This window comes from Lithobates pipiens, unplaced genomic scaffold (assembly GCF_037356315.1).
Source record: "Lithobates pipiens isolate NorthernLeopardFrog02 unplaced genomic scaffold, aLitPip1_a1.2 Scaffold_3, whole genome shotgun sequence".
NCBI lineage: Eukaryota > Metazoa > Chordata > Amphibia > Anura > Ranidae > Lithobates > Lithobates pipiens.
The window spans coordinates 67,253,269-67,275,493 of NW_027507790.1; the positions used below are offsets into that span (position 1 = coordinate 67,253,269).

A 22,225-nucleotide genomic window follows, 5' to 3' on the forward strand; every position below is an offset into this window, starting at 1 on the left:
CAATGATAATCCTCCTAAAGTTTGAAGCACATTCATTTAGCATGGTAGAGATCACTGAACCAATAACATCCTGTCTCTCAGAACCCACGGTCAAGCCAGTGACAGGAAGGCAGTGTGGAAGATTGATGAAAGGAAAACTTTCTGTAGCAGCAAACACCAGGGGACGTTCGCAACCATGCCAATTAGGCATTCCAGTCTCACCAAGGCCAAAAACCGGAGACACCAGAAAGCTCGGGAGCCTCTGGTCACAGACCAGTGTAGAAGGCGAGGAAAGCAATTCAGAGGAAGAAAAGCATAAATGCACTGGTAACGATGCCACAGCACAACTAGCGTGTTTCACTGAAACTGTCAGATGATGCCTCTTTCTTGACATGAACCTTGAAACCTACCTATTGAGATACAATGCCAAAAGATCTATGTCCAGGGAACCCCACCACAGACAACTGATGAAATATGTCTGGAAGCAGAATTTGCCCTCCGCAATCCAGAGTTGACAACTGTGGTAGTCTGGCTTACAGAGATCTATGCCCAGAACATAAAGAACAGAGAAAAAACTAATTTGAGTTCCCCCACCGTACAGAAACCTCCTGCACCACAGTTAAGCTCCTACTGTCACTCTGTGCCATAGGCATCAGCCATTGCTGTGTCTGAATGGCTTCTAACCGGACTCCCTCGAAGCAGCTTTGCCCAGAAGGTTAGGCCTGCTTTGTCATTCACCGGCCTTGAGCCTCGGATTCAAAACACTTTCCCCCAGCCAGACAGGCTGGTATTCAACGCCATCTCCTACTAACGGAGGAGAATGCGGGTAAGCAGATAGGGCCAACTACGAGGCGGTAGAGGGAGAGAGCCGATAAAATTCTTCAGGAAAAATATAGACAATAATAAAGTAGTAAAGCTGGTTTCTCCAAGAAGAGGTCCATCATCTATAGACACTAGCAAAAAACTGAAAACGTGCATAGTGTAGTAGGGTTAAGACCCCTTTCACACTGGGGTGGTTTTCAGGTGCTTTATCGCTGGAAATAACCTCTAAGTGCCTGAAAACCTCCTCCCATTCATTCCTGTGTGATTTTTCATATTCGGGCGGTGCGCTTGCTGGACGATCCAAAAGACTTGCAAGCAGCATGTTTGGGGCGGATTGGAATGAATGGGCAGCACTTTCAAAGCGATTGAAAAGCGATTTGAAAGTGCGGAAAAATGGGAGTTTAAGACTTTTTTGGGGGTTAAAAGTGCGCCGTTAGCAACGCTATGACTAGTGGAGCTTTAGCGCGAATGGCAAAGACGCTCTGTATAAAACGGGTTTAAAGGTGAAGTAAACCCTGAAGGGAGCATGTTCTCAAAAGATTTCTAGTGTACAGTCATCTGAGGGTATGAAATTATAACCATTATAACCATGGTGTATTAGTTGTCTGTGTCCTGTATAAGTAAGATATATGTATAGACATTTTCAATTCACAGCATTGCATTTTGCATTGCATTGTCACAGTATGGCTGTGCTTAATTGGGGACCCATTGAACATACAGTGGAGAAAAAAAGAATTTAGTCAGCCACCAATTGTGCAAGTTCTACCACTTAAAAAGATGAGAGAGGCCTGTAATTGTCATCATAGGTTTACCTCAACTGTGAGAGACAAAATGTGGAAACAAATCCAGACAAGCACATTTTCCGATTTTTGAAAGAATTTATTTGCAAATTATGGTGAAAAATAAGTATTTTGTCAATATTAAAAGTTCATCAATACTTTGTTATATATCCTTTGCTGGCAATGACAGAGGTCAAACGTTTTCGGTAAGTCTTCACTAGGTTGTCACACACTGTTGCTGGCATGTCGACCGAATCCTCCATGCAGATCTCTTCTAGTGTGTTACTGATGGTAGTTTTGGTTACGTTGGTCCCAGCTCTCTACAGGTCATTCATGGGGTCGCCCCCCCCGTGTGGTTCTGGGATTTTTGCTCACCGTTCTTGTGATCATTTTGACCCCACAGGGTGAGATCTTGCGTGGAGCCCCAGATCGAGGGAGATCAGTGGTCTTGTACGTCTTCCATTCTCTAATTATTGCTCCCACAGTTGATTTCTTCACACCAAGCTGCTTGCCTATTGCAGATTCAGTCTTCCCAGCCTGGTGCAGGTCTACAATTTTGTTTCTGGTGTCCTTCTGTTAAGGAATCCAATGTACATAATGATAATCAGAAAATGTCTATTTGCTTATGTGTATACATGTTCCTTACTTATTATGTAGTATACAGATTGACTTTATGTTCGGAGCCAAGATGGCGTCTACCCCCCACATCCCCCGCATTAAAAGAATGCATTCGAGATAACAGAACAAGCTTCAACCAAACTTCAAGCATCAAGTTTCTTCATTTCTCTTGTATTGTAACCAATAAGATGTACCAATTAGACTGACATAGTAATGACGTATCTTTCTGTATAAAATATTAACACCGCCCACGAATAAATCAGTATTTAGAAGTAGCCTGAGCTGAACATATCTCAGAGAGTGTTTACTTCTAATGTGCATGCACATTTATACTTTTTAATTAGGAATAGCAGCAGATAACCAAGAACTAATTTATAGTTCTCATCCATTTCAACTGGCGCCCAAATCTGCGGGGGCTTTCAGGCTTCAATCGAAGGGAGACCGCATTCCAGGACTGAACGGCTGGCCAGATCAGAGAAGGGGGTTAAGCGCGCAGCCCTAACAGTACGGTAAGCATATTTATCCTTACCATTTGTACGACCTCTCTGGTTTGGCTGGTTGATTTGGTCTTGTTGGCTCCTTTCGATTGTTCAAAGAGGCAGGTAACTTATTTCTCGCCTGAAGCCGTTTTAACGAACCTGCTAATGGTTTTCTGCTGACTATTATCTGTTCAGTGTCTGTCATTCTGAAGGGCTGCAAATTTAGCAGACTGAAAGTGCAGCTGCAGGCGTGTGTCCATCCTCACCCCTAGATTGTATCTCTGGTGGTGGGGTGGAATTCTGCAGGCATTTATAGACGGGGTTACTCGAGGTTGGCTGTGTAGGACCTCTGAGGGTTAATCTCAAACTGTGAATGAGGGCAGTTTGAAAGAAGACTTGCGGATGTGGCAGTCTTGCGAAACGTCTATGAATGTTCTGCTCGGGAAAGCTGTCCTGAGGGTTTAGCTCAAACTGTGAATGAGGGCAGTTTGAAAGAAGGCTAGCTGGAATTTGGCAGTCTTGTGACTCAGGTGAGCTTTTCCCGAGAGCTATCTTTGCAGTTCAAAGAGTGTCAGGTGTCATGTCCTGTGTGTATTTGTCCATTACTGTTTGATATACACGAAGAGGGTGACAGTGAGAGAAAGTGGCTACCTGAAGGATCAGTTGGGCCATAAGCCACTGCTCCACACCACCTCTGACGTGCTAGTTTTGACCCTCGAAGAGATAGAATAGTCAGGAGTGTGCTAGGAGACAGATCTCTCGCAGGGATGCGAGCCCCCACCCTAGGAATTCTTTGATAAGACAGCAGTCAGAGGAGTATTAACCACTTTGTTGCCTGTATTCTCCTCTTAAGCCGTCCGCTGAAAAAGAGAGAGAGAGAGTGAGAGAGAGAAGGGAATGCTAGAATGTGATATTAGAAGAAGAGAGAAGATGTTGCAAGAAGCAGAAGAATGGCATGTGCTGATAAGAAGAAAAAGTAGAGTCTGTGTGATAACGGCTTATTGGATGTGGCAGAAGCATGGTACAGGACGGCAAGGTCATTGCACAAAGAAGGTTGGATAGAAGAGGAAATCAAGAAAGATGCAAATTGTGCTATGTATGTGAATCACAGAGTTAATAAATGTGGCTGTACCGCCCCCATATACAAAAACTGGAACGAAGGAGGAGAGGGACAACTAACGCCCACTCCCTTCTCACCACCCCAACCCGAGCATAACCCACTGTGACCACTCCCAGGCGGCCATCTTGGTACACCCAAGCCCTCGCTTCAGGCACAGCCCAGTGCACTTACTGCCGGCGGCCATCTTGGTACACCCAATAGGCCCAGCCGTGGCATATAACCAGTTCTTCCCATTTAAACCAGGATGGTTCTTACCACACACCTGTCTTCCCTAATATGGAAGCACTACCTTCACAGGCCGGATATGTTAATGATGAAGAAGCGTCCGAGTGGGAAGGCCAACAACAGGCAGCAAGGCCACCTGCTGTCTTAACCCCTAATCCGGCTCCGGACTCACAGTTCCGAGAGGATCTCAAACATATGCTGACAACCATGAGAAACAGTGCCCATTCTCAGCCCCCCCGCCTCAACACCAGTCTCGGTTACCAGAAGGGGCACTGGTGATGTATGTCGCTTTTACCCCATCACAAGCAGCAACCTTAGTGACAAGTCTGCCTGACCCAGAGAAACAGCCAATGCCCTTCTACCGCGGGATAGTGCAGATACAAGAAGCTTACTCAGCTGTCTGGAGAGACTTGATCAGCCTATGCCAAATTAAAGCAGGACATGTCTTTTGGCCAGTCATGCAGACAGCCTTCAATGATGCCTGCCTGGCAAGTGCCACCTCTTATACCTCAGGCTTGGAGTTCTGTGCACAACTCCGCGACTGGGCAAAGGAGAAATTGGCAGATCAGACCACCACAATCCAAGATATTGTCCAAGATAAAGGGGAGTCTGTGGAGAAGTATCATGCTAGACTCATACAGGCCTTTGAACATCTGGGCTTCTTCCTCTATGAAAAGACACACACACACGTGTTATCATCTGCTTTTGTCTCAGGACTCAGAGAGGATATCAGAAAAAGCCTGATGGTGGCCCACCCTGAATATCGCTCAATGAAAATGTCCAATTTACTGTTGGTGGCCAGAGGGATAGAAAACCAAAAAGGAAAAAAAACCAACGCCCCTCATGGTAACACAAGACGAAGATCCCGCCTACACTCGTCCACCACTGCCCAATACCAGGGAAAAGATCATCTGTTACAACTGTGGGAAGCGGGGTCACATCAGAAGAGTACGCAGAGCCCCAAGACATCTGAGACAAGACAGGGATCCCCGCGAAGTGCGACGTGGACATGAACCTCCACCACCACGCCCCAACTCATGCTAGGAAATGAGAAAACCCGTGTCACCCCTTATGACAGTGTCCTCAAATTAGACTGGGGGACCCCTAGCAAAGGTCACGTTACCTATACAAGGAAAACCTACCACTTGTCTCATTGACATGAGTGCAGCCAGGAGTGTGTTGAGGGCTGAGGACCTGCCTGATAATTCTTTCCTTTCCACTATTGATGTTTCCTGCGTGGGAGTGGATGGGGTGCCCCGCTCCAGTCCACTCACTGAGCCTCTCCAAGTGGGGACATTTCCTGATTTGCTTACCAGATTTGTGGTGTCCTCTACATGTCCCTTGAATCTACAAGGAGCTGATGTGCTGTCCAGACTACAGGCGTCAATCATTTTCACACCTATAGGGGGGGGGGGGGTGAAGTTACATACTCCCCTATCCTTGGAAGACTCATCTGCTTTGTATTCTCTGCCTCTCCTGATGACACTTCATGAAGCAATAACTCCAAGTTCAATACCAAAAGAAGTACTTGACAGAATTCCTGCGTGCCTATGGTCCACAGGCCCGGAAGACATTGGTCACTTAAAAGTGCCACCAGTTTCAGTCAAGCTCAAAGAGGGCGCATCATTGCCCCGGAAACCACAATACCCACTTAAGTTGGCGCAATCAGAAGCTATCTCGAAACATGTAGCTGCCTTGATCCAGAATGGGGCCTTGATCCCCTGTACCTCACCATGTAATACACCTCTTTTTCCTGTCAAGAAGAAAACACCTAAGGGAGAACCTGACAGATACAGGATGGTGCAGGATCTGCGAGCAATTAACGAAGTCACAGTGTTGGACACCCCAATTGTGCCAAATCCACATACCTTATCAGCTGTACCTCCAATGGCTGAGTACTTCACTGTGGTGGACCTGGCAAATGCATTCTACAGTGTACCCCTGCATCCTTCCTGCAGGTACCTCTTTGCCTTCTCCCACGAAAAGAAGCAGCAACGTACCCAGACAGTTATGCCAAAAAGGGGCACAGAACTCTCCAAGCTAGTTTGCAAATGCTACGGCTATCATCCTTGACACATAACAAGAGGATCACCTGGAAGTGATTCTCCTCCAATATGTTGATGACCTTCTCCACTGTGCAGCTGACTTACCCACTGTTGAAGTCACCTCAGAAAGCCAGTTGTGCTATCTTGCCAAACAGGGTTGCGAAGCCTCAAAGCCCAAATTGCAGTGGTGCTCAACATCTGTAATTGTTCTTGGACACTGTCTTGTCCCATGGGACAATACACCTCACTGAAGACAGGGTGTAAGCAATCTCTGACATCCCACTGCCACAAGGCCAGAAGCCCCTTCATTCCTTCCTTGGACTAATTTCCTATTGCAGAGCATGGATTTCAGAAGGCTCCCTACTGATGCAAGCTTTGTATGATGCCCTGAAATCAGACCCCTTCCAGATGTTTCCTGAAGCAATATCCAACTTTGAGGCCTTCAAGCACACCATCTTTGGTGCTAGGGCTCCCAGACTACGACAAAACGTTCAAGCCCTTTGTATCCGAACATCTGGGACATGCTACAGGTGTACTCACCCAATCACACGGCATCTGCCTACGCCCTATAGGATATTATTCCTGTCGGCTGGATGCGATAGCAAGAGGAGGCCCATTGTGTCTGCGAGCTGTCTTTGCTGCACAAGCCTTGTTTGACAAAACTTTGGACTTGGCTCTCGGACTCTGCCTTGTTCTGCTTGCTCCCCATGACATTGCTTCCATACTCCACCAAGATCCAGCCAAAACATCTGTCCATTGCCAGACACTTGAGACTCCTGTGTTTCTACCTTCTAGACAGCATTACTCTATTACGTTGTCAAACACCGAAACCTACCACCCTTCTTCCACTTCTCGAGGGGGGTAAGGAGGAGGAGTCGAGTCTTGACTTGTCACCCCATAACTGCATCAAACTAATGCGGCTGGAAACCACGCATCTCCCCACCATGAGTGAAATACCCCTGCAGGATCCAGGTCACCACTGAAAACTCGGTTCTCCAAACTGAAACCTTACCACCGGTGATGTCTGCACAGGTGGCAGAGCTGCAAGCACTTACTACAGCATGTAAATTGGCAGAGGGAAAAAGAGCCAACATTCATACGGACTCAAGATATGCTTTCAGCGTTGCCCATGATTTTGGTGTTATCTGGAAGGACAGAGGGTTCCTGACGGCTGCAGGAACACCTGGGAAACAGCTCAGCCATCAAGGACTTGGACGCCCTGCTTCTCCCAACCCAAGTGACTATTCTAAAAGTAAAAGCACACAACAAACTCAACTCGAAGGAAGCTCGAGGCAATCTAGCCGATTCAGCTGCCAAACAGACAGCCAGTGGTCCACGGGAAGTGGATAGCAGGGTGGTAGAAGAGGACCACCCTGTGCATACCCTACAGACTCTCCCAGTGGACAGAGTTTATCTGAAATAATTACAGGAAGCAGCAAGTCTGGATGAGAAGGAAAGCTGGAAAACGGAGAGGAGCAACTCTCAGAGATGGACTATTCGAGTGCAGCAAGAAGCCTTGTCTACCCAGGAGTATGTACCCAGCCATGGTGCAATGGGGAAATGGAACTGCCCACTTGACAAAGACTCTTATGAACTTATGAGTTACTTCATTGACCAACAACTTCTGCAGATCATGCACTATCTGCGACAAATGTAACCCAGAATGTACAGAAAAGGCACAGAAGAAGCACCTGGCAAAAGCTCTATACCCCTTCCAGAGGATACAAATTGATCACTCCCAAATGTCAAAGGAGTGACAGATTCGAATACGCCCCCTAGTGGAGGTGGACATGACTGCCAGGACCACAGCTAAGGAACTACTGAGTGAGATAGTATGTAGATTTGAGGTCCCAGAGGTGATAGAGAGCGATCAGGCCCAGCCTTCACAGCAACCCTTACAAAAGATTAGGGCAGCACTGGGGGTTCAGTTGGCTCTACACACCCCTTACCACCCCCAAAGTAGCGGGAAGGTAGAAAGGATGAAAGGGACACTAGAAAAACAGGATGTTAAAGATGGCCCAAAAGACTAACATGAGTCGGCCAGACAGTTTGCCCATTGCCCTGTTCAGTGTCAGACACACACCCCGGGGGAAATATGCCCTATCCCCTTATAAAATTTAGTTTGGTTCAGCCCCCAGACTTGGCTGTCACTTTCCACAACAGTTACAGTTGCAATCTGATGTGTTGACTAATTATGTGACCTCATTATCACGAGAATTAACCCAAATGCATGTCCAGGTGTTTTCTTCCATTCCAGATCCTGAATTAGATACAGGAACACACCAACTACTGCCTGGAGATTGGGGGCTGGTAAAGAAATTTGTGAGAAAACATTCTCTTGAACCCAGATATGATGGTCCATTCCAAGTTTTGCTGACCACAGCCACCTCAGTGGAATTGGCCGGGAAGAATACCTGAATACACGCTTCCCACTGCAAGAAAGCTCCACCCCCGAGGACAAGATCCCGCCCACTTCATGACGACCATGCTGCATATCCTTTTTCTGTTTGGTCTAGAGGGGAGGCCCAGGAGGTGGTCATCACAAAAAATTATAACATAATTACATTTTGGTACAACTCTTCAGGTACACATGTGACCACCTTTACCTTTGATTACTGTGACATAGTACCTTGTCTGTTTGACTCTTTCATGGCAATGCCATTGGTACAGTGACATCCCTGATGGTAAGGATATATATGTGTGTTTACAGACAGTTACTGGGGCCAGAATTGTGGTTCCTGGGAGGGACAGTGGGTTGGAACATAGGACCAGATTAGAGGGTATCTGGACCGGTGAATGTGCCCTTGAAAAGGTGATTACGCCCCTCCATATCCTAGCAGAAGATACCCCTGATACATACACTGACCCAGCATATAGTCAGAGGAGGAAGCTTTGACCCTCATGTGTACATAGATGCTATAGGGGTCCCAAGGGGGGTCCCTGATGAATTCAAAGCCAGGGAATTGCTGGCCAGTTACCCCCCACTTCCTACATGACATTCCAGAACCGGATGGCCTTAGACATGCTGTTAGCTGAGAAAGGAAGTGTCTGTAAAAATAGGAAAAACGGGAACCTGTTGCACCTACATTCCTGATAATACCGGCCCAAATGGTAAAGTAACTTTAGCTATAAAGAAATTAGAAGATTTGTCATTGGAGTTGAAGAAGAACTCCGGTATTACAGACCCATGGGATCAATATTTTAGCTAGATGAGTGGGTGGCAGAAGGTGCTCGCCCAGATAGGGGTAACGGTACTAATAATCCTGGTTCGTTTACCCCCCGATTGTATGCTGTATTCTACCTTTCATGAAGAAGTTAATGAGCAAGGCTGTAGACAACAGCCCACCTACATTTCTCCACCAAGAAGAAGAGGACCCTCTTATGATGGAGGGTGACAAACCCTCCACTCCTCTACAGTCACTCCCTGTCCAAAATCTCACAATCCTCTAGGGTTATAGGGGTAGATAGCACCTGATTGCCCTTCTCCAGCTGTATCGAGGGGGGTAGTGAACTAGTTGCTGCCCAACTCTATATACAGCTTAAAAAGAGTTGCTGAGGAGAATGGGCCAGGTGAGTAGGACCTTTTAGATGAGGGACAGAAGAAAATAGCCATTTTAGGGGGGACTGTTAAGGAATCCAATGTACATAATGATAATCAGAAAATGTCTATTTGCTTATGTGTATACATGTTCCTTACTTATTATGTAGTATACAGATTGACTTTATGTTCGGAGCCAAGATGGCGTCTACCCCCCACATCCCCCGCATTAAAAGAATGCATTCGAGATAACAGAACAAGCTTCAACCAAACTTCAAGCATCAAGTTTCTTCATTTCTCTTGTATTGTAACCAATAAGATGTACCAATTAGACTGACATAGTAATGACGTATCTTTCTGTATAAAATATTAACACCGCCCACGAATAAATCAGTATTTAGAAGTAGCCTGAGCTGAACATATCTCAGAGAGTGTTTACTTCTAATGTGCATGCACATTTATACTTTTTAATTAGGAATAGCAGCAGATAACCAAGAACTAATTTATAGTTCTCATCCATTTCACTTCGACAGCTTTGGTCTTCAACACAGTGGCGTTTGGAGTGTGGCTGTTTAAGGTTGTGGACAGATGTCTTTTATACTGATAACAAGTTCAAACAGGTGCCATTAATACAGGTAATAAGTGGAGGACACAGGAGCCTCTTAAAGAAGATACAGGTCTGTGAGAGCCAGAAATCTTGCTCGTTTGTAGGTGACCAAATACTTATATTCTACCATAATTTGCAAATAAATTCTTAGAAAATCAGACAATGTGATTGTCTAGATTTGTTTCCACATTTTGTCTCTCATAGTTGAGGTATACCTATGATGACAATTACAGGCCTCTCTCATCTTTTTAAGTGGGAGAACTTGCACAATTGGTGGCTGACTAAATACTTTTTTGCCCTATGTCCTCCTTGCAGGTCAATGCCTTTTTGCTGCCTATGTTCCATTTATAGAATATTTTTCTTGCTATCCATTTGATAAAATCAAGGAAAAAGGATTGGCAGGTCTAGCACAAAAAAAAAGGAAGTGAGATGAAGTCCCCTCCAGCCAGCAGACAGGCAGAAAAAAATTCAAATTTTGTTAAACTTTGAAAATCAAGTTTCAGTCTGCTCACTGCAATGCATTCCTTTCCACTGGTAAAGAGCTGTGAAAACTGCATTGAGACATGCAGCCGTGGGTGGACCAGACTGCAGGGGGATTTAGCAAGCTTCAAATTAGTCAGTATATGGGAAAACTATTACAAAATATCACAATGGTATATTTACCACTGGTAAATTTTGACATCCTAGTCATGTGTAGAAGGCAATAGTCAAGAGAAAGACTTTACAATCTAAACCACAACTAATAAGTCAATATTCCTCCTACAATAGAATGGTGTTGAAGTCTTCAGTCGCTCCAGTATAGAGAATGTCAACATTTAGTACAACTATATGTAACATTGCAAACAAATGAATGAATTAATTGCTCTGTTAAACAAGAGTGACATACTGTTCTGTAATAATCAATAAAGCGAATTTCGTTGCCATCTGATTTCTTGAAAGTAGATTCTGGAGTAAATTCCCAGTCGATATCATCGATGCGGTATGTTTTATTATTGTATCTGTGTAGTTAGAAAGGGAGCACAATGGTCACACAAAGTAAATCTGACTATTACATAATATCAAACAAACCAGCTATGTAAACACTAATATACATTTTGCGGTGCACTATGAAGACATTCTGTTCATCGTATGAGAGGAGGGAGATTAGCTTTGCTCAGCACAGTAGGCGAATTATAGTAGACTGACTTAGACCCCTTAGCCCCTGTACACACAGTCGGAGATTTTGACAACCAAATCCGTCGGATTTTGTCTGTCGGATCTGGTCCGAAACTGTTGCATACACACGGTCGGACAAAGTTGTTGAAAAATCCGATCTTTCAGAACGTGATAACGTAATTTCGTTAACGTTGGGACTACATTCAGGCTAGTAGCCAATAGCTTTGATGTAGGAATTTGATCTGAGCATGCGTGGCACTTTGTCCGATCAAAATTCTCTACACATGATCGGAGTATGTCCGATCAGCCCAGTTGGTCAGGAAATATTTCCAACAAGTTGGAAAATTGGGTCAGACGGATATTCCGACGGAATCAGTCCGATGCATACCACACACAATCGGATTATCCGACAACACGGTCTGATAGGACACATTCCGACGGATTCTCCGACCGTGTGTACAAGGGCTTTTAGAGTGTTAGGGCAGACAGCAGTGACTGATATAAACCAGCTCTCTACTCACAGAGCACTGAGAACTGAGTGATCAGCAGTGTTTGATGGCTCGGTTTTCCATATTCGAGCCGGCAGGGGACAGATGCAACATTGGATTAATGCAGAATCCACCTAGGTAATTAGGATTTTAAAAAACCCTAACGTCTCTTTAACGTAAGCTTACACTTAATGCCAGTGTACACCACAATGTTCTGGCTTGCTAAATAGTCAAGTTCACAATGCAGAAATGGAGAAACTGCAGTAGCATGCAGCTGTGAACAGTATGTTGACAGCTTCCTACTTCTGTTATATTTTTTTTTTCAATGGTTTAAACTTCACCCACAAACAGTGTGGGAATAGCAAAGAACTTTTATACACTGAGGACTAGATCAATTGGTTGAGTGATGTAAACTTTACCTCTTGAAGGGGCGATGCCAGACTCCTCCTCTTTTCTCCCTCTTCCCAATCCTCTTTCTGCTCTCTCTCTCTCTCCCCCCCCCCTCTTTTTTTTTTTTCTCTCTCCAAAGGAGAAGGTAGGGAATCGTTGAGGGGAATTGATACTGTGTTGATATCGCACGGATATTGTTTTGTTTGTTTGTTTATAAAAATGGCAAGATATGGTTATTAGAAAGTGTTTCTTATGTATAATTATTATTAATAACCCATGTACTGTTTTGTTCTTGCAAAGAAATAAAGAATTAAAAAAAGAATAAAAAAAAAAAAAGAACTTTTATACCCACAAAAAATTGTGTGGGAATAGCAAGACACAGCTATAACCACAAAAAAGAGTGCTTCTCAATCCGGGAGTCACTACCTACAGACCGCGTCCAAACTTGCGGTAATAGTGCATATACTTAACAGTACTGTTATATTTTTTTAAAAAACGAAAAAAAAAAAATGTAAGTACAACTGCAATTACACGGCCACCTGCAAAACTTTGCGGCCAAAACCGGCATCAGCCGATGCACCGACATCTACCTTGTAGAATTTTGTAAATGTGTGAACAGACGACCAAGTCGCCGCTTTACACACTTGAATGACAGACGGTTAATGTCGGAAGGCCTAAGACGTTCCAATTGGCCTGGTGGAGTAGGCCGTGACCAGAAAAGGGAGCACCTGCCCCTTCAAGGCATAGGCCTGTACTACAATCTATCTGATCCACCTGGAAATGGTGGTCGAAGAGACCGCCATGCCTTTTTTGGGACCAGCCACAGAAACAAACAAGGAGTCAGACTTCCGAAAGGGAGCCGTAGCAGACAAATGCACCCTCAGAGCCCGGACCACATCCAGGAAATGGAGGGAATGGTTTAGGACACAGAGATGGTAACACAATGTCATCATTGATGTGGAACACTGAAACCACCATCGGCAGAAAAGAAGGTTGCGGACACAACACCACCTTATCCTTGTGGATAACCAGATAGGGCGACTTGCAAGACAACATCGCCATTTCCGAAACACTCCTGGCAGATGTAATGGCCACTAGAAAGACCACTTTCTGGGAGAGAGTCAATAGAGAGATCTCTCTGATATTTTCAAATGGCGGTTTTTGAAGCGCCAATAATACTAGGTTCAGATCCCACGGGGGTAACGGTGGATGCACCGGAGGAACAACATGTCGGACCCCTTCAACAAAAGTGCTCACTAGGGAGAGACGCCAAGAGTCGCTGAAAAAAAGACATCCAAAGCTGATATTTGTCCTTTAATGGTGCTTAAAGCCAATTTCTGGTCTACTCCCTGCTGTAAAAACAGCAGGATCCTGGATATCAAATAGGAGCGTGGACGCCAACCTCTCTCCTCACACATGGAGATGTAGGCTTTCCAGGTACGATGATATATATCTTCCAAGAAGAAGATTTCCATGCTGGTAAAGCAGGATGGAGAATTGGACCTTGAGACAGCCACAAGGCGCATTAGGTTTGCGTACCAGGGACGCTGGGGCCAAACTGGGGCATCAGTATTACTTGAATTCCCTCGGCCTCCACTCTGCGGAGCAGACGTGGTAACAGTTTCAGCGGAGGAAAGGCATAGATCAGCTGATACTGATCCCATGGAGCCACCAGCGTGTCCGACGCATCTGCCCAAGGATCTCCTGTCCTGGACACGAATCTCTGCACCTTCCAATTGAGACAGGAGGCCAGGAGATCCATGTCTGGTGTGTCCCACCGCAGGCAAAGCAGCCTGAACACCTCCAGATGCAATTCTCATTCTCCTGGGTCCAGCATCTTGCGACTTAGGTAGTCCGCCTGACAGTTTTCTACTCCCGGGATGTAAATGGCCAACAAGGCCGGAATATGTCTACTGAAGGATGTGAGCGACCTCCCATGCTTCAGCTGAGCATCGTCGACCGTGTGTAGAGGCATAGCCTGATCGCTCGGAGCTCGAGCAGCATTGATCAGCAAGTTGGATTCCTCCCCCGACCAGAGGCCCAGGGTCGATTGTACTCCCAGTACTCCTCCCCAGTCGGTCAGACTGGCGTATGTTGTGACCACTGTCCAATGCAGAGGTAAGAACGACTTCCCGGACCGAAGTGCCAGACACCTCAGCCACCAGAGCAGGGAGTCCCTGACTGACTGGCTCACCCGAATCTGCCGATCAAGGGATAACAGAGATTTGTCCCATATCTCCTTCTGCAAGATTCTGGTTTGAAACTGGGCGTACGGTACCGCCTCAAAAGGAGGCCACCATGAGGCCCAAGACTCGCATGCAGAAGCGCAGCGATGACCACCTGCGGTTCATCAATAGCTTTACCACAGCTCTGAGAATCTGCAGTTTGTCTGAAGGGAGAAAAACTGTCGCTACAACGGAGTCCAGCAGTAAGCCTAGGTACTCCAAGTGCTGAGTCGGTATAAGTAACGACTTTTTGAGGTTCAACAGCCACCCAAATTCCTGCAGGGTTTGCATGGTGATCGCCACATCCTCCTTTAATTCTGAGGCAGAAGCTGCTCTCATGAGTGAATAGTCGATTGTGATCCCGCGTTGTAGTTGGAGCCAATACCTTGGTAAAGACTCAGGGTGCTGATGCCAAGCCAAAAGGGAGAGCCACAAACTGGTAGTGGGCTTCCCCTACTGCAAATGTGCAGGTACGCATCCAGGATGTCCAAATATGCCAGGGAGTCCTCTTGATGGGAGTACAGCGACCATTGAGCGAACCGATTCATTTCTGAACTTTTGTACTTTTAAAAAGCAATTGAGGACTTTCAGGTCCAAGATTGGACATACCCCTTCCTTTTTGGGGACTACAAACAGATTGGAGTAGAACCGCTGAAACCTTTCTGATTCCGGAACAGGCACTATCACCCCGCAGCTTAGCAGGTCCCTTACTGCCCCCAATAGGCCTCCCGGCAAGCCGGGAGTATGGATATGCTGGAAGGAAAGAATCTGTTTGGTTTCCAAGAGAGAAACTATCTTGCAGCCAGAGGAAATCAGATCACACAGCTGAGAGGCCTACCGGGCTGCAAACTCCCGAAGGCGACCCCCCACCCGAGAGAGGGGCAGGAGAAAAGCTTCATGAGGTAGCACATTTGCTCACAGGCTTGCGGTTCCAGGGATGCTTTTGTCCTTCACAGGTTGATCTGTCAAACTGGGAGCATTTAGTCGAAACCCCGGACGGATGAAAAAGCCTCTTTTGAGTGGAAAATGAGGACCCTTGCCTGCGACGTGGCTCCTTAGTCTTCCTGGCCTGTGGGAGCAAGGTACAATTCCCACCTGTGACTTTCTTAATAATGTCATCCAATGAGGCTCCAAAGGAAGGGTAGATATGTCAAGGCTTTTTTAGATGCCTGGTCTGCAGTTGTGTCCATTCAGTGTCTGCGACACAAGTGCTGTGGCGAGTACTGGTCGTATTGCTGACCCCACAACCGTAAACAAGGAATGGGCCACTGCCTCGCCCTTCCTGTTGGTAGGGTCCATAAATGCCGGAATCCCCTATAACGGGATTGTAGTTACTTTGTTTAACCTGGATACTGGGGGATCCTTGACCTGAGGAGCCGACCATTTTTTAAGAAGGCACTCCTCAAAGGGGTAGCGCACCGCCATTCTTTTAGGGACCGAGAAGGTCCGTTGCGGGCTTCCCCATTCCTTGTATATGAACTTATCAAAATAAGTCCGATACGGAAACACCTTAGGTTACAGGATCCAAAAGGGACCACTACTTCAGCAGAAGAACCTGCTGCATCCTGAATTTTCAGGGTATCACGCACAGCTGTGATAAGTGCTCCAACTAGCGATTTGTCTTGCGGGGACCCGGACGGGGACTCATCCTCAATGTCCGATCGGTCCTGGTCAGCATCATCTGAAATAACAGAGCAGGGGCCGCCAGTCTAAGCGGGGCCCAAGTCTGCGTCAAAGCTCTTCCCTGAGGACGTGGGGAGGCAAGAGGCCGCTTTTTACCACCTTTGCTCCTGTACACCGCCTCCAGCCTGGCAACGAACCTTTCAAGGACCGCCGACAAAGTAACCAAAGGCACTGCACTTTTTGCAGACGAGCCAGTTGCAATTGCAGGGAGATCTGGGGAAGTAACACCAGTTTCTGAAGCCATGCTGTCCCACCCTGTGTGCCACCCTTGGGGTCTTAGGACAGGTGAACAATCACAATCCTCCTAGCTGCTGCAGACTGAGGGGCCACCACCGCAGGACTGAGGGGCCACCACCGACCGAGTGCTGCGCCATTCAGTTACAGGTGTCTGCGTCCAGTATCAACTCCCAGGCGTCCTGATCAAAGCACTGTGCCGTTCTGAGCAGCAGGGACCAACGCTGAGGATAAAAACCATGCTGGGCTACAACAAAATGGCCGCAGGCCGTCCTGTACAAGGGACATAATCACAAAGAAAATGGCTGCCGAAGTACAGAAAAATGGCCCCTTACCATGCTTTCCACCGAGGCACACAAAAAATATCTGACAAATAACTGCACACAGAGAATGAACAGAGATAATGGCAGCAGAACAGCGCTATGGAGATCAAGACATGCAGACCTCCAGACACACATGGACACAGACACCCAGCGCAGCCCCCAATCAAATGACGGGGAAGCGGAGGATCCCTGGCTCAGGTACACACACCGCTCAGCTGCCCGACCCAGCACATGTCTAGGATGTGCACACGATCGATGGCCAGGCTGGGGAGACTACAAGGATCTATATTATCCAGTGTGTCACCCAGCCGGCTGTTGATAGCAGATCACAGGAACTTAAAATCTTAGGCAAAAGGCAAACATTAATCAAAAAATCCCAGGACTCATGGTTCCGCAGGAAGCCTAGGTCCTTCTTCACTAGGCAGAAAAAAACCGAGCTGAAGGAAACAGGCTGAGGGATTATCAACAGAGGGACCACCCGCTGGGTGGTACTATAAAGTTCTCTTTTTTCACATGTATTTTATGTGAAACCTAGTCCTCTCCTGAAGGCGGCGTAATAACCCTAAGGATATTACTGGAGCTGTGTCCATGAATGAACGAAAGAGAAATATTTGGTTTCCAGCAAGAACTCAACTATGAGGTGTTTTATTAATCTCTCCAGTATCTTACCTACTATAGAAGTTAAACTAACAGGTCTATAGTTACTTGATAAATACTTTGTTCCCTGTTTAAATATAGGCACCACATTGGCCCTGCGGCAATCCAGTGGTACTATTCTTGTCATTAACCGCTTCCCGCCCGCCCTATAGCCCAATGACGGCTATAGAGCAGGCGCTTTCGTCCGGGAGGCCGTCCCTGGACATCCTCGTGTTTACTTCCGCAATGCGCGCCACAGTGGGCGCACATCGGGAAAGTTTTTTGTTTGCCGTGTCCCCCGGAGACAGGTAAACACAGATCGCTGTAAACGGGCAATCACAGCGGCCATTTACAGCGCGATCAGCGTGTCCAATGTGAGATGATCTAATATGTAAACATATGAGATCATCTCTCAGCACCGCTCTCCCTCCTCACACAGACAGCGTGTGAGAGGGGAAAGATGAACGGCTGAAGCGGCCGTAAGTGAAAAAAAAAACAGTAAAAAAAAGTGCCATCCACCCCAGTGCCATCCTCCCCCAGTGCCATCCGCCCCAGTGCCATCCGCCCCAGTGCCATCCACCCCAGTGCCATCCTCCCCAGTGCTACCTGCCCCCAGTGCCACCTGTTAGTGCTATCTGTCCCCAGTGCCACCTGTTAGTGCTATCTGTCCCCAGTGCCACCTGTTGTCAGTGCCATTTGTCCCCAGTGCCATCTGTCATCAGTGCCACGTATAAGTGCCATCTGTCATCAGTGCCACATAGTGCCATCTGTCATCAGTGCCACATATTAGTGCCATCTGTCATCAGTGCCACGTGTCAGTGCCATTTGTCACCAGTGCCACCTGTCAGTGTCACGTGCCATCTGTCAGTGTCACGTGTCATCAATGCCACTTATCAATGCCATCTTTCATCAGTGTCACGCGTCGTTGCCACGTATTAGTGCCATTTGTCATCCTGCCACGTATTAGTGCCACGTATTAGTGCCATCTGTCATCAGTGCCACGTATAAGTGCCATTTGTCATCAGTGCCACGTATAAGTGCCATCTGTCATCAGTGCCACATATTAGTGCCATCTGTCATCAGTGCCATGTGTCATCAGTGCCACGTATAAGTGTCATCATTGCCACGTATCAGTGCCATCAGTGTCACGTGTCATTGTCCTGGTGCTCCAGGGCCTTCAAAAGTGTAATAGGTAGTCAACAAGTTAGATGTGTAATTTATATTCCTAGAACACCTGATGGCGCTCCCTGCATATTGGGCCTCTCTATGTGGCCAGGCTGTGAAAAAGTCCCACACATGTGGTATTGTAATACTCAGGAGGAGTAGCAGAATTTTTTGGGGGGTGTCATTTGTGGTATACACAAGCAATGTGAGAAAAATAACCTATTATAATGACAATTTTGTGGAAAATAAAAAATAAAAAAAAATCTTAATTTTGCAAAGAATTGTGGGAAAAAAATGACAACATCAAAAAGCTCACTATGCCTCTTACTAAATACCTTGGAATGTCTACTTTCCAAAAAGGGGTCATTTGGGGGGTATTTGTACCTTCCTGACTTGTTCGGGTCGCAAGAAGTGAGATAGTCCACCAGTACATCAGATGTGATCAATTTTGTGTGATTCGCACCACAGCTTGTACACTCTCTAACTTTCACAAAGACCAAATAATATCCACTAATTTGGGTTATTTTTACCAAAGATATGTAGCAGTATAAATTGTGGCCAAAATTTATGAAGAAAAATTTATAATTTGCATAATTTTGTCACAGAAACAAAGAAATATGCGTTTTTTTTCAAAATTTTCGGTCTTTTTTCATTTATAGCGCAAAATATAAAAACCCCAGAGGTGATCAAATACCACCAAAAGAAATCTCTATTTGTGGGAAAAAAAGGACAAATAATTCATTTGGGTACAGTATTGCAAGACTGAGTAATTGTCATTCAAAGTGTGAGAGCACCGAAAGCTGAAAATTGCCCAGTAAGCAAGTGGTTAATGAATCCCAAAAAAAATTGATACAATGGCTTTAAAATGACAGAACTCAATTATTTTTGGATCCGTGGGTGTATGCTGTATGGTCCAAGTGTTTTATCCACCTTTATTCTGTCTAAATATTTCTGGACCATATCACTTTTGAGCCATTGTGGATTTGGGGCTATGTCACTACATGATATATATATATGAAGGAAAATGGGATCTTTTCCTTTCTCACAGGGTTTTATGCATGTGGCAAATGTCCTGCCTGCAAACAGTGTAAATTTAATATCAAGAGACGTAAGGAGTTTATGGCTTCTACTACGGAGATACTGTATCCAATTAAAAGTCTCATAACCTGCAACACTGAAGGGGTTGTTTACATGCTTGAATGCGATTGCGGTCTCCAATACATAGGGAGGACTTCTAGGTCCCTTGGAGTCCGCGTCGCAGAACATGTAAACAACATTAAAAAAGGCCTACGTTCCCACAATGTGTCCAAACATTTTAGACAATTTCATGATAGGGACCCCCGATGCCTTAAGTTTTGGGGCGTGGAAAAAGTGAAAACACATTGGAGGGGAGGTAATTTTATTCGAAGCCTAAGTCAGCGTGAATCTTTTTGGATTCACGAGAGAGACAAGGGTTCTCATTCCGGGAGGACTGAATGTTGATTTCGACTTAAATTGTTTTATTTCTGATAAATGATATATTTGTTTTTTATTTATGATGGTTTTTTTTTTGTTTTTTGTTTTTTTTCTCGACGGCGGGTGTCCACAGGAATTTTTATTAAAATTGTATATACCTGTTAAAAATATATATATATTATTATATATTTTTTATAATTTTTTAACACATATACACTGTATAAGATAATGCTTATATAGCAATTTGGCAATGGTAACTATCTAGCAAGGCATATACAATTGGCTAATGCAGTTAGCAATGCCTGTTTTGTTGTTTCTTTTTTATAAGTAATTTCTAACAAATCTATGGCGGTGCACTGTGTATGGACGCTCTGGTTAGGTGTCCCCAGGTGTTAAGCAAGCTTTTCTGGCACTAACATGGCGGCGGTCTTCCGTTCTCGGCCACCGCCGTCTGATAAGCTTCCAGGCTCACCATGGCAACAGAGCACTATATTAGTATGAAGGGTGACGTTGTATAGCTCGTACGGAGGAGGAGCTTATTGCGGACGTCACCCGCCGTCCACCCTGTGCTGTTTGTTTTTGCTTTACACATTGATTTCATTCTAAGTGTATCTTGTGCTGAATCAAGATTTGAAAATCTTAACAAAAATTTTGGCTACCAGACTCTCCCAAGTCATCACTACCTTGGTGGACATAGATCAGACCGGATTTATTCCGCAGAAGTCTACGGATACCAATTTGCGCAGGCTGTTTACTCATCTGCAGGTTGAACATGACAGGACAGGCGAGAGAGTAGTGGTCTCCCTCGACATGGCTAAGGCCTTCGATTCTGTAGACTGGCGATATATGCTAGCAGTTCTGCGGCACATGGGTTTTGGGGAGGTTTTTGTCACTTGGATTTCTCTACTTTATAGCAACCCTCGGGCGGTTATCAAAATAGGTGCCTTGATCTCCTCTCAGTTTGAAGTGGGCAGGGGCACACGTCAAGGGTGCCCACTGTCTCCATCCTTATTTGCGTTAGCAATAGAGCCCTTGGCTATAGCTTTGCGGAGGTCCCCTGAGGTTGGGGCTTTGGAGGTAGGGGGTATCAAGGAATGCTTAGCGTTATATGCGGATGACATGCTTCTATTTCTGCAGGACGCAGGGCCTTCCTTGGAGGCTGTGTTTAGGGTGCTTGACACCTTCGCCACATACTCCGGGCTTCGGGTCAATTGGGAGAAATCAAACGTTATGGCTATTGATGGGGGGGCTCGTGCTTTGGCGACCACTAAGGTCCCCATTGCATGGGTGCAGGAGTTCAGGTATTTGGGTGTGAGGGTGTAACCAAGAGTGGGTGACTATATGTCTCTCAATCTTCTTCCATTGCTGGCTAAGGTGAAGGTACAACTGGATGCATGGAAACATTTGCCGCTGTCCCTGACTGGTAGGGTTAACCTACTGAAAATGAAAATGGTATTTTTTTCGCTACCTCCAGTTGAGACACGCCTTCCTCACCCAGTTTGGTTCGGATGCTTTGGAGTTGGGTGTGTCTCCTCTGGAGAGGGTGCTGCGGACGGGGGACCTTTTGAAGCCCTTATCCGCGGTATACAAAGAGCTGTCCGTTGATAGACCCAGTGTGGTACAAAAATGTAGGGACACATGGAGCGCTTTGGTGGCGGACTTTGGGGGGGAGGACTGGGACGACATGTGGGCCTATCCTTTCCAGACTCTGGTGTCGGCCAGAGATAGACTTATTCAATATAAAATTCTATACAGGGTACACTACACTCCTGCAAGGCTAGCTGGAATGTATGGTACGGGTGCGGCGGGGTGCTGGAGGTGTACGGAGGACCGGGCTGGCTTTGATCATTTATTTTGGCAGTGCCCACTGATTAGGGACTTTTGGAGGGGTGTGACGGATACCATCCAAGCAGTCCTCTTGGTGCCGATTCCTCTTACGGTCGCGGTTTGTTTGCTGGGGCTGGTGGAGGAGTTGAAGGGCACAAAGAACTATGATATCTCTGTCTTTGTTCTATGCGCGTAAAGCCATCCTGTTATATTGGAAAAAGCCTGAACCACCTACTGTGTCCTATTGGAAAAGCCTGATTAACAAAGCACTTCCACTTTACAAGGCCACGTACCTTAGTAGGGGATGCTCCAAAAAATTTGAGAAGGTGTGGCAGGGCTGGCTAGACGCCAAAGATACTTTGAATTAGTTTGCTGAGTGGGGAGAGGACTCCTGGATAGCCAATAGGAGCACGGGGCAGATTGATGTTATGTG

At 46.1% G+C, this 22,225-nt stretch overlaps 1 protein-coding gene across 2 annotated transcripts in view; it reads right to left on the reverse strand.

The window, feature by feature from the left end:
• PIWIL1 (piwi like RNA-mediated gene silencing 1) overlaps window positions 1–22,225 on the reverse strand; it is a 510,395-nt gene that overhangs the window by 258,388 nt on the left and 229,782 nt on the right. For both annotated transcript variants that reach the window (XM_077461809.1, XM_077461808.1), the window contains exon 9: window positions 11,099–11,210. In XM_077461809.1, the coding sequence (XP_077317935.1) occupies window positions 11,099–11,210 (112 nt within the window). The remainder of the gene's footprint in view (window positions 1–11,098; window positions 11,211–22,225) is intronic.